This window comes from Eucyclogobius newberryi, unplaced genomic scaffold (assembly GCF_026437365.1).
Source record: "Eucyclogobius newberryi isolate DKJ021-1_F unplaced genomic scaffold, fEucNew1.0.hap1 SCAF_9, whole genome shotgun sequence".
Lineage (NCBI taxonomy): Eukaryota > Metazoa > Chordata > Actinopteri > Gobiiformes > Gobiidae > Eucyclogobius > Eucyclogobius newberryi.
In genome coordinates this window covers 22,308,154-22,324,382 of record NW_027316532.1, presented here as the reverse complement: position 1 = coordinate 22,324,382, position 16,229 = coordinate 22,308,154, and the positions used below count along the sequence as shown (strand labels likewise).

Below are 16,229 nucleotides of genomic sequence, written 5' to 3'. Positions count from 1 at the left end.
CTGATGGATTGGTAGTAGCTGAAACCATCTTGATTATTCATTACTCGCGGCGACAGAATGATAAAATCTTTCGGGACCAGCCGCGTTGCTAAGTGACCGATAGCGTGAGCATCGACCGCAGCGTCTATGACTTTTCATCACTCTGAAACCCGCCACCAGCTTTCCTTTTGTAACTGGAGTCGATCCGTGTCAGCCCAAACCCGGCGTTCCTCACTCACCATTCCGGGTCGACGGGAGTGATGTCGATCCGGGGAGGTGCTCCGAAGGGCAGGGAGGTCGGCCGGGTCATGACCTCCTCGTCGTTGTCCGGCGTGCGCGGCCGTTCACCCTGGCGCCATGACAACGGGGGCAGCTGCAGGTTGCCGGAGAAGCGGCGTCGGCCCCTGCGCAGGTCGACTCCCAGCGTGCAGGACGGAGAGGTGAAGGACTCGCTGAGGGAGCTGTCCGACGGGTCCTTGTCCTGAACGCCGAGAAGAGAGACACAGACATTAAAACTGATTTTAATGTGCGACTGTGGGGCGACAGGCGGTCGACTAAAGACACGCCCTGCAGATCAACCGGTCGCCTAAAGACACCCCTGCAGATCAACCGGTCGCCTAAAGACACGCCCTGCAGATCAACCGGTCGCCTAAAGACACGCCCTGCAGATCAACCGGTCGACTAAAGACACGCCCTGCAGATCAACCGGTCGACTAAAGACACGCCCTGCGGATCAACCGGTCGACTAAAGACACGCCCTGCGGATCAACCGGTCGACTAAAGACACGCCCTGCGGATCAACCGGTCGCCTAAAGACACGCCCAGCAGATCAACCGGTCGTCTAAAGACACGCCCTGCAGATCAACCGGTCGGCTAAAGACACGCCCTGCAGATCAACCGGTCGTCTAAAGACACGCCCTGCAGATCAACTGGTCGACTAAAGACACGCCCTGCAGATCAACTGGTCGACTAAAGACACGCCCTGCAGATCAACCGGTCGTCTAAAGACACGCCCTGCAGATCAACCGGTCGACTAAAGACACGCCCTGCAGATCAACTGGTCGACTAAAGACACGCCCTGCAGATCAACCGGTCGTCTAAAGACACGCCCTGCAGATCAACCGGTCGACTAAAGACACGCCCTGCAGATCAACTGGTCGACTAAAGACACGCCCTGCAGATCAACCGGTCGACTAAAGACACGCCCTGCAGATCAACCGGTCGACTAAAGACACGCCCTGCAGATCAACCGGTCGACTAAAGACACGCCCTGCAGATCAACCGGTCGACTAAAGACACGCCCTGCAGATCAAGTGTCTCTATGATCTGACCGTGTTTGTGACCCAAAACTGACCAGACGGGACCAGAACCACACAGGAGTTCAACAAAGTACATAGAAAAGTACTATATTTACCTGTATGTATATGTAAACATGCATGTTAAAGTCTACAACGATCACGAGCATCAGATGACTCTAATCTAAATCATATAATTGGTCGACTAATACAGATTTTGAAGACAATATTCAGATGATGCTGCGGAAATCCATCAGAAATATTTATCATCACATTTAAAATGTCACGTTCAAATAGGAAATGTAGATAGAAGTGAAAGCTCCTAACCACCTTTTGAACTACAATATCATGCAATGCAATACAAATATGTTTCAACATTTGTTCATAACATAACAAGTTTTCAAACATTTTCTTAATTGTTCCATTCAAAATTTATGGAATTACTGTGAAATACTGAAAATGAAAGTGTTTTATGCTGCAACTTTATGATGTAGTCTTTAAATAAATATAACAATCATTTTGGGTGGTAAATACTGACTATTATTTCAGAGCATATTTTGGCCATGATTTACTTTTATCGACTATAAATAAATTCTAGTAAAGCGAAAGTTCTGATTTCTGCTGCTTCTTGACTATTCTACTTCACTTACATAACTTGAGTTCGTCTCGATTTAGTCAAGTCCTTGTGCCACTTATAAATCCAAAGATATTGTGAAGTAATTGTTTTATTTGGGTTCTCAATAATATGAATAAAAGACCAGCTTAATGTTCTGTAATTTCCTGTTTGTCCACTAAGGGGCGCCATAGACTGTTCTTATCCAGCTTCTGTTTTCTCTGTGCAAAAAATCCACTCAGTATTAAACTTATTTACCAAGATCTGTACATCATAAATTACTTAATACATCGAAACATTTACTCCCACGTGACCAGACAAACAATTGCATTTGCGTCTCTAAACCTATCACAACCTTTGTATACAACATCCCAAAGGTGCACGATGTAACTTTACTGTTGTGGGTGTCTGTCACCGGCTCGTATCCAGGGAGATGACGATGGTTTGCCTGAAACATTGGCATTTAAGTTATGTATTTTGTATTGATTCGGGTGTTGTATTGCTAAAAAACGAAATAAAAATAAGACTGACCAAGCAAATATTCATAATATTTTAATGTTATAATAATTTGCCATTTTGGACGGTCCTGAGCAAAATTATGAGCCTGAAAAAAACACAAAAATGACCACAATTACAAAAACCTTTAAAAAGATTTACTCTTACAGCTAAAAGGAGGCGTGGATTTGACCCAAAATGCAGTAAATGGCATAGGTCTGTATATATATATGTTTGTATGTAATAAATTCACAACTGACTTCCACATAACTCATTATTCTCCTTTGCGCTGGTCTGAACAAGTTAATTGATTAATCGCAACTAATCGTTCAAATGCAGAAGACAAATTTCTTTAGGAAGACAATAAAGTGTACCTTAACCTTAGAGTGCCTATGACAGGTTTTTACGACTTCTAATTTTGACTTTATTTGGTGTATTTATACCTGTTGTACATATAAATGATAGTTTTAGACTAATTGAGGAGGTATTTGTGGAGAAAACATTAAAAAATCTGTAGAAAATGACAGGAAGTGACATCACACCAAGGACACTCACTCCAGTCAAAGTTTATGCAGAATTTACACAAAGAAGCAACTTTTTTGACTCTCCAAACATTATTCAACAAAATAAATTCGCTCTCATTTATTTTAATTCGTCAACTTTAAAAAAAAATGTAATTTGATGAGTTTTTGGGGGCAATTTCTTAGTGTGATCTCATCAATTACAAACAGGAAGTGAAATTATAAACGTAAAAAAAAGTGCTATTCTTTATAGTTTTTAGCAAAATTCAAATATCTATAATATCTATCCATACATCCAACTTCTTCCGCTTTATCCGGGGCCGGGTCGCAGGGGCAGCAGTCTAAGCAGGGACTCCCAGACTTCCTCCTCCCCAGACACTTCCTCCAACTCCTCCGGGGGGATCCCGAGGCGTTCCCAGGCCAGCCGAGAGACATTGTTCCTCCAGCGTGTCCTGGGTCTTCCCCGGGGCCTCTTCCCGGTGGGACATGCCCGAAACACCTCCCTATAATCTATAATATCTATATTTATCTTAACTGCATTTTAGTTCGATGAGTCGTGCGACCTGTAGGGGGCGCTTTAACCTTAACTTGCTGAAATAATCGCTACTTTAGTAATTGAATACTCGTTATCTGGATTATACACACACTCCAAAATTTTACATTTATAGCTGAAAAACCTGTTTAGTCTGTAAATAATGTATACTGTATTCCATCAGTAAAAGTCTCATATTCATTAAATGGTTCATAAAAATACTTTAAATATCACGTCAACAGCATTTGCACTGTTAATTTTGCACTTTTGTCTGCGTATGTATTTAGTCCAAGTCTATTTTAATTTAGTAACGCTTTATTTTTATGCATGCTTTATTTTATTTGATCATGGTTTATGTATATATATATTTATTTATTTGTATTATTATTACTCATTGATTGCACCATTTTTCTGATTAATCGATTAGTTAAATGACCGTTAGTCGCAGCTCCACTTTGGTCAATTTTTAGTCAATTACCATATTTTCCGGAGTATAAGTCGCACCAGCCAAAAAATGCATAATAGAGAAGAAAAAAAACACATATAAGTCACTCCGGAGTATAAGTATATAAGTATGAATATAAGTATAAGTCGCACCCCGGCCAAAACTATGAAAAAAGGTGTGACTTATAGTCCGGAAAATACGGTAATACAAACTTTGGTCGACTAAAGTGCCACTGACCAATCAATCGGCTTAATAACAAAACGACTGAAGGTTTATGAGTCACACGTTTAAATTGAGAGTGCTGTTATTGCTCCTTCAGTGACTCCTCCCACTGCACTTCTCCTCCCTCAGCCTCATTAGCGCCTCCATTCGTCTCATTAGAGAGCGCGGCTGATGATTGCGGGCCATGAATAAGCCCGTTTATTCCTCATGCAATTTACATATAAATCTGGAGGGCACGATCGGGTCTAAGAAGTGCACGAGCGACGAGAGCTAATGATGGAGAGACAAGCGCAAACGACGGGAAACGGGAAATCAGGAATCGTTAAATACAGATTGTTAGGATTACACAGGGATCAATAATGAGAAAAACAAATAAAGTAAGAAGCAATAAGAGAGAGAAAAGAGATGTTTGTCAAAACTGAAGAATCACCCGTTAAAAGTTTACAACAAAACTGCTTTCGTTTGAATTTTTAATCAACCCTTTTCGAAGCTTTTTCTTTTTTTATACAATACATTATATACTCGATATCAGTCTGATATATTACAAAACAGACGTAATACTTATTTACTTACTATTTACACTGACGACCACAGGTCAAATCTAATGTTTCGGTAAAAACCTGATACTAAAATTGAGTCTTGGATTTGTGCCGTGCTTTTCTTTTTTCCTATTAATTTATTTTAAACATACAGCACAAAAACCTATATAAAACAAACGGACCAAACTGATAAAGACAGAAAAAAGATGTATATATACATATACATACACGGCCATACACATTCCCTCATATGCATTTATAAATATATAATAGTAGTAATAAAAATACAATAATTCAAATTCAAAAAATAATAATAATAATAATTAAAAAAAATTAAAGGCAGGGCTGGGCTGGACCACAGAGGACTCAGAATAAGTGAAGAATAAAATGAGCAGATCATGAGGAAAAGAGGTGGCAAAAAGTCCCATTTTGTCCATTGTTTGTTGAAATTGTTTCCAGTCAGTTATTTTTTCCATTGTGCGTCAGTTATGATGTTATGATGTCCAGTCCTTAACCATAGGAGCAGTTTGTGTCTTCCATTTTTTGTATGATGGCCTTCTTCCCGACAGCCAAAAGTACGCTCCAAAGATATCCATCCATTATGTTCATGGCGGGAGTTTTGAGGCCTAAATACATGTTCTAAAATTAAGTGGGATCAGAAACCGCCTTGTTAAGTTGTGCCCAATAGCAAAAGGACAGCCCCAAAACACATGGTATGTCTCTGTATGTCTCCTGGCAACCACAGGTTCTCCAGCATTCAGCCCCTCCCTGTACTTCAGTACTTTTATTTAAATGGATTTGTATACGCAATACTTTTACTTGAGTAACTTTTTGCTCCTGTGTGAACTTTGAGTACTTCTTCCACCACTGATCCGACCAAATATCTAGATTTCATGAAAAAATAACTTACAATGTTCAGTACAGAAGTAAACCAGATATTCATATGTAAAAAAAAAACTCACAATGTTCTTAAAAATTCGTATAATTCCAATAAAATGATGAGTCGAATAATAAACATTTTGGAGACATCATCGACCAACTATTCAACAGAACGACTAAAGGCCTGGAGCATAAATGTAACTCTTATTTCAATGTCAACACATGGATTAATATGTATAAAAATATCATATTATTAATGGAAAGAGCGTAATCCCCAAATGTGTTGGACTAACAGCTCCACATGTGTTTATGTCAGAACACATGTCCCAGTCTGATCTAAGGGAGAGTGATAGTAGCAAAAGATAATATTCATCTATGTTTTTTTAGCGTCTCGATAACAATATTCAGACAATATTTTAACAACGTGTCAGGAATGTGCTAAAATGTGTCCTTGGTTGAGCACAAAACGGGAATGGAACAAAAAATTAACCACAAAAGAGAATAAATATCAGTTTATACAGCTTATTTGGAAGAATCGTTTTAATTCTACATGATATAGCAGATATTCTAATTTTGACACATCTCCAACTGCAATAAAACGCATCTTTCCATTTATATCTAAACTCTTTACATTTCCATTTACACTCTGATTTCCTTAGATTTCTGCTGCTTGAAATGAAGGTTGTGGAACGCCCTCGTCCCTCTCACAGAGTCCCAGGACGGCTCCGCCCCCACTCGCTGCCTCTCAGGACATTAGCGCCGATGGGAACGCGCGCCGCACGTTGAGACGCGGTGCAGCGTTTGGTTTGCGAAGGCCGAGGCCAAAACGTAGGAGTAACAATAGCGCGGCATCTGCATAAAGTGAAGCCGCGACAGAGTTGGATTCGCCGCGCGCGCTCGGAGAATCTAACAAACGTCTCCTGAAGCTAAACGACGGCCTAATGTTGCTGCTGCCGGGGACGACGTCCAATGACAAATGGCTCCAATAATTGCGCTTGTTTACGCATGCATGACGGTAGAAGTTTTCATCATTCGCACTTTAGAATTATGACAATTTTACGCTGTGAGTGAAAACAAATTGATGCCGATAATCTGACATTGCACGCGTAATTTGCTGTGTTGTTGAGGGAGAAAATGGAATGAAACAATCTTTTTTTTTAAATGAGCGAGGGGAAAAAAGAGAAACAGGTAAGTATGTAAGTTTCACAAATTTCAAGGGTATTGTAAAGAAAAGAAAATCCACTTGACCTGTGTTACGGCAGTTTCCTGTAAACAATGATCAAGTAAAGAGTAACCAGGCAATAACTTGAAGCAGAAACAGAGTCTCTCGGTCTCTCTCAAAAGGTGGAAGTTTATTCACGTGCACAGTGGATAAACACCCTCACTCTCCCTAAGACAAGGTCGTTCTGTCCCTACCTAACTTTACAATTTACAAAGTACACCTTTTATAGGTGGTAACAAACATAACATAATCACAACCCAAATCAGCTTAAAAAGAGATAGACCAGACTATCACGTCTGTGACGGTTCCAGCCATCTCTTCAGAGGTTTAATCAAAGACCATTTCCACACCGAATCCGGTCCTGACGCATTAATTGATGATTAAGAGGCGCCGGACAGTAGATATTCAGTATAATCAGGACCTCATATTCTTATCCCATCTGCACACAGGAGAACAACAAAGATATTAATTCCGTGACATGTCATGGCCTAAAACAACATTAGAATGACATGACATGACCCATTTTCTGCCATTACACCTGCGAACAAGATAATAGTGTGATTTTTAATGACATATTATATAACAAAATTGTCATGGTCAAACATAATGGTCCTAAACAGCCTTGATGAATTGACTTGTTTCGAGCTGTTTAAAGGCGTTGTATCTACATTTTTCTGCCTTAAAACTTGTCCATTTCAAACTGTTCTCACACTGTTCTTAAACTCACTTAGCTAATGCCTTCCTAGCATCCTAAATATTCACGATGAGTGTATAAGCCAATGCCTCTCAAGCGTGTTCTGGTGCGCCCCAGAGTAGAGCCGAGGAGGTACTAATGGAAAAGGGGCATTACTGGAGTGACTTTTACAGTGCAGAGGCCAAACCTGTGTGAGTCTGTCGGACGCACAAAGAGACAGACATCGCTCGTCCGCTGCGTTGTCGTGGAAACTAATCCCATGTTGGTGCTCTCACACGTAATGTGCCCAAACTTCTCACGCCTCCCTTGACTCAAACGGGCGCGGCCCACACTTTGAGAAGCTGTTATAAGCACTTTTCACAGTATTTCCATCGTTGTGTGGCACATATTACCAACACAAAGTCTCTAAAGTGCTGCAAGGAGTACAAAACAAGCACAGGTAACTTAGATAAAAATAATAATACATTAATAAATAGTTAAACACATTGATTAATTGTTTTTTTTCTGTGATTTCTATGATCCTATGAATGTGTCCTTTAAAAAGAGTCCAAATTAAGAAATTGGCTCATAGCGCCACCTCCATCAGTTTACTGGGGACAAGAGCCTCGTATCGTCAGGGCAACCATCCAAACCCCATTCACTCCTGTATTGGCCTAATTACTTTTCATTTCCTCTATTGTTGCATGTTATTGCGAGTGCTTCATTAAATGTTCTTCATCTTCCGACGTACAAAGCAATAAAAAAAAACATCCGCCAAGAATCATTTCAGTCAATCTGAGTCATCCCGTTACCTTGATGATTTTCTCGCCTTTTATAACAGAGGCAGTGACAGGGGGAATTGGCCAATCTGTGTTTGCATTTACCGGACGTGACTCACGACAGTTTCTATACGCTGATGAGGACAGAGTGGGAGACTGATGCTGATGATACTGTAAAGAGTGTGTCAGACGCTAATGTTCTTAATACTTTGACACAAAAAACATGGAGGAAATTTGCAGAACAGACAAGAAACGCTGCAATCTTAAGATGTGAATCTGTTAATGGCAAGAGAACACTGGAAAAAAAGCACAATTTGTAGTAGTATTCCGACATACAAGATACAAATTGGTATATTTTCTTCACCGGTTCAACATTCATATTGTTTGCATGGATTATGTTGATTGCACTCATTTTAAAACGTCTGCACCACCTGTCTTCTGTAGGGTATTGTTTTTTATTCTGTTGTTTACCATATTTTCCGGACTATAAGTCGCACCAGCCAAAAAATGCATAATAGAGAAGAAAAAACATATATAAGTCGCACTGGAGAATAAGTTTGGGAAAATTATTTTATCAAATCCAAGACCAAGAACAGACATTTCATCTTGAAATGTAATTTAAAATAATAACAGATTAGAGAACATGGTGAATAGGTGTACGTATGCTAATGCTAACACCTTCAGCTACATGACACACAAACAAAGTGCAGATTCTTCTTCTGCGTCGTCTAGAGTCTAGACTAGCACCGTCTTGCGGTTGTCAGTGTGAAAATAACAAATAATATCACATATAAATCGCTCTGGAGTATAAGTCGCACCCCGGACAAAACTATGAAAAAAGGTGAGATTTATAATCCAGAAAATACAGCACGTATCAAAGCCCTACGTATCTAAGACAAATTTCTCTCTGTGGGACAAAGTATCATTTAACCTGTAATGAATCAACTTTATCATAAATTGAACTCCTAAAGCCCCCAAGTCGGAGACCCCTGATTTTGTCCATTATGAACAGCTATATTCAGAACAATATCTCGTCAGTGAATATTCCGGTGAAAAATGCCCACTCACTTTGTTTAAAAACCCTATAACACTGTATATGTGTGACCCGGAGTCGGAGATTTCCAATGAATCTGGGCGGTATAATCTGGTATAAACTGAATTTTTCTGAGCGGGTTTCAATTGCAGGACAATACAAAAATACTCAAACACAACACATGGATTTTTTTTGTAATTTTTGCCATTACCAATATCGATCATTTGTCTTGTAGCTGATAGCCAATAATTATTGATACCAATATTTAGATATCACCGATACTGCCGCAGACATAATGTAATAAATGTAAGATGAGAACATGATAAACCCCATAAAGACTGAATAAAGCTCCTCTACTTAAAGATTATCCAGGTTTCTCCCTCTTGCGCCTTCACTCATCGCTCTGTGTCCGTCTGGGTGAATAAGTGAGCCTGACTTGACATGTGCCGGGCGGTAGCTGGAGCTCAGGTCTGTTACAAGTCCATCATGCTGTGTCCCTCTTGTCTTCTGAGCTGACACTATCGTTAGTCGCTTGTTCTTCAACACGGGTCATGAGGGAAGAGCTTGAGCTGTGAGTGAAATGTGTAGGGTTGTATTATAGTAGATTTTCTTCATAGATGCTCCAGACACGCGCCTAAAAGAGAGCGTGTGACCTAAGAGCTTACAGACGAATCAGGAATTTTAAAAAGGTGTAGTGGATTACGATTATTGTGAGGAAAAAACACCACGATTTAACGATTATTCACAATTATTGAGAGCAAACAACAGTGAAATCTTTAATTCTCTTTCATTTTCTTTCATTAACACGTTACAATTTCTCAAGTTTGTTACCGGCTTTACAAAATTGTACTTTCTGAAAGACAAAATAAAGTTAAACATGATAAAAACAGACTATTATTATATCTATTTTTTGAAAGATAGATTGAACAAAAAAAAGACGAAAATTGTCACGATTATGATTTCTCTTGGTTCTCACGATTATATTGTGACCTGAATAATTTTGGTCGGTCGACTGAAGACATTAGACCATTAGTCTAATGTCTAGAGTAGACTAATGGTCTAGACATTTTGTCACTAATGTGACAAAATGTTAATGTTAATTAAAATACAGAAACGTTTTGAGAGTTTTTGCCATTTTGCCAAAGTCACATTAGTCTAGACTAATGTGACTTTGGCAAAATGGCAAAAACTCTCAAAACGTTTCAGTATTTTAATGATCTGACTATGTATGTGATATAGGAAACAATTTATTTACACAAAAAGGCAGAATAAACTCCTGATTCAAGTCTTCAGCAAGCTTAAGCCCCTTTTATAGCTTTATTTTCAGAAACATCTATTGTTAATGTTAGATAAAAGTCAATCATAATTTTTTTTAGCATTTAAAGAGATTTTACATTGCATTGTGTATTTATTCACACCAGACCTGGTGAATCCACATCTGTAGCCACAGCTGCCCTGGTGTAAACAGACCGAGGCAACCAATTTACACAAACTCTTGATTTTTACTGTCGTACAAATGAAAAAAATAAAAGATAAAAAAACATCCTAAAACTATTATAAATAATATGCTTGTGGGAATTATTTTCATTACATTATTACACTGAAACCCGACAACTTTTGCATTGCACTTGCGTTTTTTACATTTGTGGGTGTTAAAGCCTCTCTAAAGGAAACAGCTGAAGTGTGCACTGGACTGGGATCAAACCAAAAACCATCAGGCTGAAACACTCAAACTGTTTTAGCAACATTTGGTGAAAACAAATAAATAAATATGAATAAAAATGAACTGTTATATTCTGCACATTTCCAGAACATGACATTAACGCTTAACAGGATTTCTATTGCCTTCTACTCTTTCCTGTCACAATAACACAGTTTAAAGTGCGATGTATTACAAAAAAAACGTCACGGTAAAAGATAATATTGAAACTCTTCGTGCGACTGACACAATAAAGCAAAAGATTTTCCCATTAAACCTTTTCTCAGTGAATAAAAGTTTTTAAAAACACGAGCAGTGAAGTATAATTAGCAGAAGGAAACAGTTCCGCTGATTTAGTATCTATAGCGAGTTGGAAAAGTTGCTTATTCATCTCTCTACAGCTCGAATATATTGTATTTGAGCTGTAGAGAGTTGTATTGTGCTTAAAAAAGAGAACAAAAAATTCCCAACTTGACCAGAGGAAATGTACACACTAAAAGTACTGAGTCACAGCTCTAATTTACAGGGCGAAAAGTCGATATAGTAATTATTGTCTACTTCTACTGGCTTGTTCTCGCTCTGACTTTGACCTTTCCTTTTGACCCAGGTCGCACTTTCTTCGCTTTCTACTTCCTCTAAATCCGCACAATCTCGTCAGAGAGGACTTTTTCTGAGTTCTTGAATGAAAGCCGATTGCTCCTGTCAACCTTAACCAACCTTAGTCAACCTTAGCCAACCTTAGCCAACCTTAACCAACCCTAGTCAACCTTATCCAACCTTAAAGGTGGTATGGACGATTTTTTTCAGCAAATTTTTTATCATATTTCTTCGTGGCGTGGATAAATCATTAGTCCTGCCACGTATCAATCATAAAACGCACCTACCGCTCACCTGCAGCCGCGTCAGGCTCGTCCCCACGTTTCCACGTGCCTAAGCGCATGGATCTATCATAATATAGTTCCCTCAGTGTACGGGGCAAAATGAAGACGGAGAAAGACAGTTCGAGCTGACGCAGAAGTGGACAGAAATCTACGGGAGACGAGAGATGTGATGCGATCCGTTGCGCTAATAAATAAACGCACGTGTGTGTTGTATCAGTCCGCACGGGGGAGTGCACATGCGCACTTCCACCTGCGTTCTCAAATCGCCAAAAAATCGTCCATACCGCCTTTAACCAACCTTAGCCAACCTTAGCCACTCATTAGTTAAAGTCGCACTGCGTAACTTTTCTGATAAGGCCTCACCACCTGATCGTCTCTGACCTGTAACTCACTTGTCTCCATGAAGATAGAACAAACTGTGGAAAGACAAAACTTCAACATGCACACAATGCCCCTTTAATGACGTGTAGAAAAGGTGTGAAATGCAACCTCACAGAACCTCACAGACGATTCAAACCACAAAAGCCCGAGACGAATGTGTTGATGTCGCGACCCTTCAGTGTCTGTGCACAAAATAAATGTATGCAAACTCTTATTAAAGACGCCGGGGGCAACTTGTTCCGTCCCGGAGCCTCAGACAAGCTAAATTTATAACACGTAATTCCGCTCGCTGCGAGGACTATTCGTTTTATCTCTTGTCTGAGGCTGAGGGATTATTTCGCCACGACGAACGTGAGATGATAAAAGAAAGGAAAAGAAATAACGTTTCTGAACAATTTGTATTAATATCCTGTTCGTGCGTCCGACCGAGGGGACAGCAATCATCATTCTGAGGCGCAGTATCTGGCAGAAGGACGTGACAGGAGCAATCGGCTTTCATTCAAGAACTCAGAAAAAGTCCTCTCTGACGAGATTGTGCGGATTTAGAGGAAGTAGAAAGCGAAGAAAGTGCGACCTGGGTCAATAGGAAAGGTCAAAGTCAGAGCGAGAACAAGCCAGTAGAAGTAGACAATAATTACTATATCGACTTTTTGCCCTGTAAATTAGAGCTGTGACTCAGTACTTTTAGTGTGTACATTTCCTCTGGTCAAGTTGGGAATTTTTTGTTCTCTTTTTTAAGCACAATACAACTCTCTACAGCTCAAATACAATATATTCGAGCTGTAGAGAGATGAATAAGCAACTTTTCCAACTCGCTATAGCATCCTGCTTCCGAAGAGTGCACACGCTTTTTTGCTCGCTCCGCTTGCTATCGCTGCTTTCCTTATTTATTTTGCTTTTTAATCAGTTTTTGTCTTCCAAACATTTTTGCTTTAGACTTTTTCAAGTAAACCAAGGATTTTAAGAAAATTTTTCCAGTTTTAACGACATATCTGACGCCAGCGACATGTCCGTGAGAAGAAGGGAGAAAGACTGTGAACGCTGTCGGAAATATCAACAAGAAATTAATGAGCTGAAAACACGGATATTTGTTTTGGAATCTGAAAAAGTTCTTCACGATACCATTCCTGTGTCAACCGACGGTAAGAAGAGCACACTTTTTACAAGAAAAACTGCTACTTTCAACCTAAACCGCAGGGACTCTGTGTCGTTTCCAAAACTGTCTAAAAACCAGAAAGACCAGGCTGTTTCTTGGAACAAACTTGGAGCAAAGCCTAAACGATACAAAGATAACGTGAAGTCACCTAAAATACAGCTCACCAACAGATTTGTACCACTTTTAGAGATGGAATTAAATGAAAAAAGGAAAGATGACGTGGCCAAAATACAGCGAGGAGGATCTGTGCCAGCAGCCAAGGTCACGCAGATTGTTTTAGTTGGGGACGGCGCGATAAGTCACGTGACGCATGAAAAGATAAACACACATTCTTTTCCAAGCACCACTGTTTCTGAGATAACGTCACTCCTTCCAAATATTATGGCTAAGCATGGAGGAGCTAAACAGCTGATTGTGCACGTGGGTGCAGTGGACATGCGGCGGGAACAGACTGAAGTTTTGAAAAAAGACTTCTTGAAGTTATTCGACGTGCTTGATAAAATGGAAATCAAAACATTCATAAGTGGACCTCTTCCAAACATCGACAGGAGGATAAACAAGTTTAGCCGGCTTCTTCAGCTGAACACATGGCTGTCCAAAGAGTGTTCCCCGAGAGGACTACACTATATTGAGAACTTCTATCTATTCTGGAAACGAGAGGACCTGTTTAAGAGAAATGGCCCCCACCTATGCAGAGGTGGAGTGAGGGTGCTGACAGAGAACCTGCTCCACGCTCTGAGGCATTGGACTGGGCCTGGACAGGGTCCTGAGCAGATAGTTAGAGAAGAGAGGAATGAGAGAAGAATTCCTGCTCCATCAGCCAGAGACCGAGCCAATGTTTCAACATCAAAAGCACCACAACCTCAGCCTCCACCAAAGGATTCATCAGCAGCTGCTCCACCACCACCAGCAAAGGATTCAGCTCCAGCTGCTCCACATTCACCTCCACCGCCTCCAGCAAAGGAACAATCTTCAAAGGCCTTGGACCCATCTGTGACAAGCCCAAGAACATCCCTGTCATCGCCCCTGCCTTCACACCAGCCCTGGGTTCCCCCTGCAACATCTACTCCCACTAAAGATTCATCATTCTCCTTCTCATCTCCACTCTCACCCATGGGCCTTCCCAGCCATTTTGAAAGTCTGATCAAATCAGGCATTAAGATGGCTCCACTCACGCCCAACATAGCAAGGGCTATGTCAGTACCGACTACACCAACAAAAGCCCCACCACCCATCCCCCCTCGCCTCTCACCTGGTCTCAAACTCTCCTTGGCTACAAAAGCCCCACCACCCATCCAACCTCGCCTTTCACCTGGTATCTCCCATAGCTAGGATGCACTGGGTCTCAGCGTTGCCGGGACTTATTGTCACATTAAAAATCAAACCAACCCGGGGCCCTATGTAAAAAGAGCCCCCCCTAGTGCAATTTCTGTAGTCACATCATCACAGAGATGGAAAAACAAAATGCGAGTCAGGCCCAATCTGAGAAATGTGATTCATATTCCCTGTGAAAAGATAAAGCCCAGTCTCACTGAAACTAGTCTGAAACTTGCTGTGCTAAATGTCAGATCCTTATGTAACAAATCTCTCTTAATTAATATTTTTTTTTCCTCTTATAATCTTGATTTTATGTTTTTAACTGAAACATGGCTTGACAAAAACACAGGAAATGTAGTTCTGATAGAATCTGCTCCACCCAACTTTAAGTTTGAATCTGAAACACGAGAAAACAAAAAAGGGGGTGGAGTCTGTGCTGTCTTTAGAGATGAAATAATTACCCGCAGGTTGTCTTTTGGGGTGTTTTCATCATTTGAGTATGTATCCTTTAAAATGGAGCTAAAACGGTCTCCATCCATTCTCTTCATTGTTTTATACAAGCCTCCCCAGCACTGCCAAAGTTTTATTGATGATTTTACTGAGATGCTTTCAGTCATATGCACAGACTTTGATGGTTTGGTCATTACAGGTGATTTCAATGTGCATGTTGATAATATTTGTGACAGAAACGCTAAAGAGCTTGATGCTGTCCTTGAAACCTTCAGTCTTACTCAGCATGTGAGAGGCCCCACCCACAGCAAAGGACACACTCTAGATCTCATAATTACAAAGGGGGTAAATATTTCAAATGTTAATGTGATTGATGTTGCTCTGTCTGATCATTTCTGTGTCTTCTTTGACCTGTCTGTTTCTCCCAAACCTCTGGTTGGTCCTGCAGTTGTTCAGAGGAGACACATAAGTGATGGCACAGGTGCACTGTTTATGGAAATGATAAACTTTGAAAATGTCTCATGTTCTAATGTAAATGATTTGTTGAACTCTGTTACATCTAGTGTTTTGAATGTTCTGGACACCATCGCCCCTATAAAGGCTAAAATGGTTAAAAATAAGCAGAAGGCGCCGTGGAGAAATTATGATTCGGTCAGGGCACAGAAAAGCGAGTGCCGCAGGGCCGAACGGAAATGGCGCAAGTCAAAGCTCCAGGTTCAAAAAGAGATTTACAAAGAAAAGCTGAACATGTACAACCTAATCTTATGTAGAACTAGGGAAAGATATTTTTCTGAAATAATTGGAAGCTGCAGTAACAACTCGCGTGTCCTGTTTGCCACAGTAAACAGATTAACAAACCCTCCAGCTCAGCTGCCGTTAGAACTCATTTCCACATCCAAGTGTAATGAGTTTGCATTATTCTTTAATGACAAAGTTCAGGGCATTAAAAATGCTATAAATCCCACAATGCAAAAAATTACCCTAAAACCACCAAGACACTTAGAGCTAACTCACTTTGCACCAGTAACTGACAAAACTGTCCATGAGATCATCACCAGTCTGAGTTCATCTACATGCTGCCTTGATGTGTTACCCACCAAATTTCTAAAGTCTGTGCT

At 40.4% G+C, this 16,229-nt stretch overlaps 1 protein-coding gene across 1 annotated transcript in view; it reads right to left on the bottom strand.

Annotated features, from left to right (window-relative positions):
• Positions 1–16,229, bottom strand: part of pde4ba (phosphodiesterase 4B, cAMP-specific a) — a 266,818-nt gene that overhangs the window by 241,022 nt on the left and 9,567 nt on the right. The window contains exon 2 of the mRNA XM_072439007.1: positions 219–460. Within this exon, the coding sequence (XP_072295108.1) occupies positions 219–460 (242 nt within the window). The remainder of the gene's footprint in view (positions 1–218; positions 461–16,229) is intronic.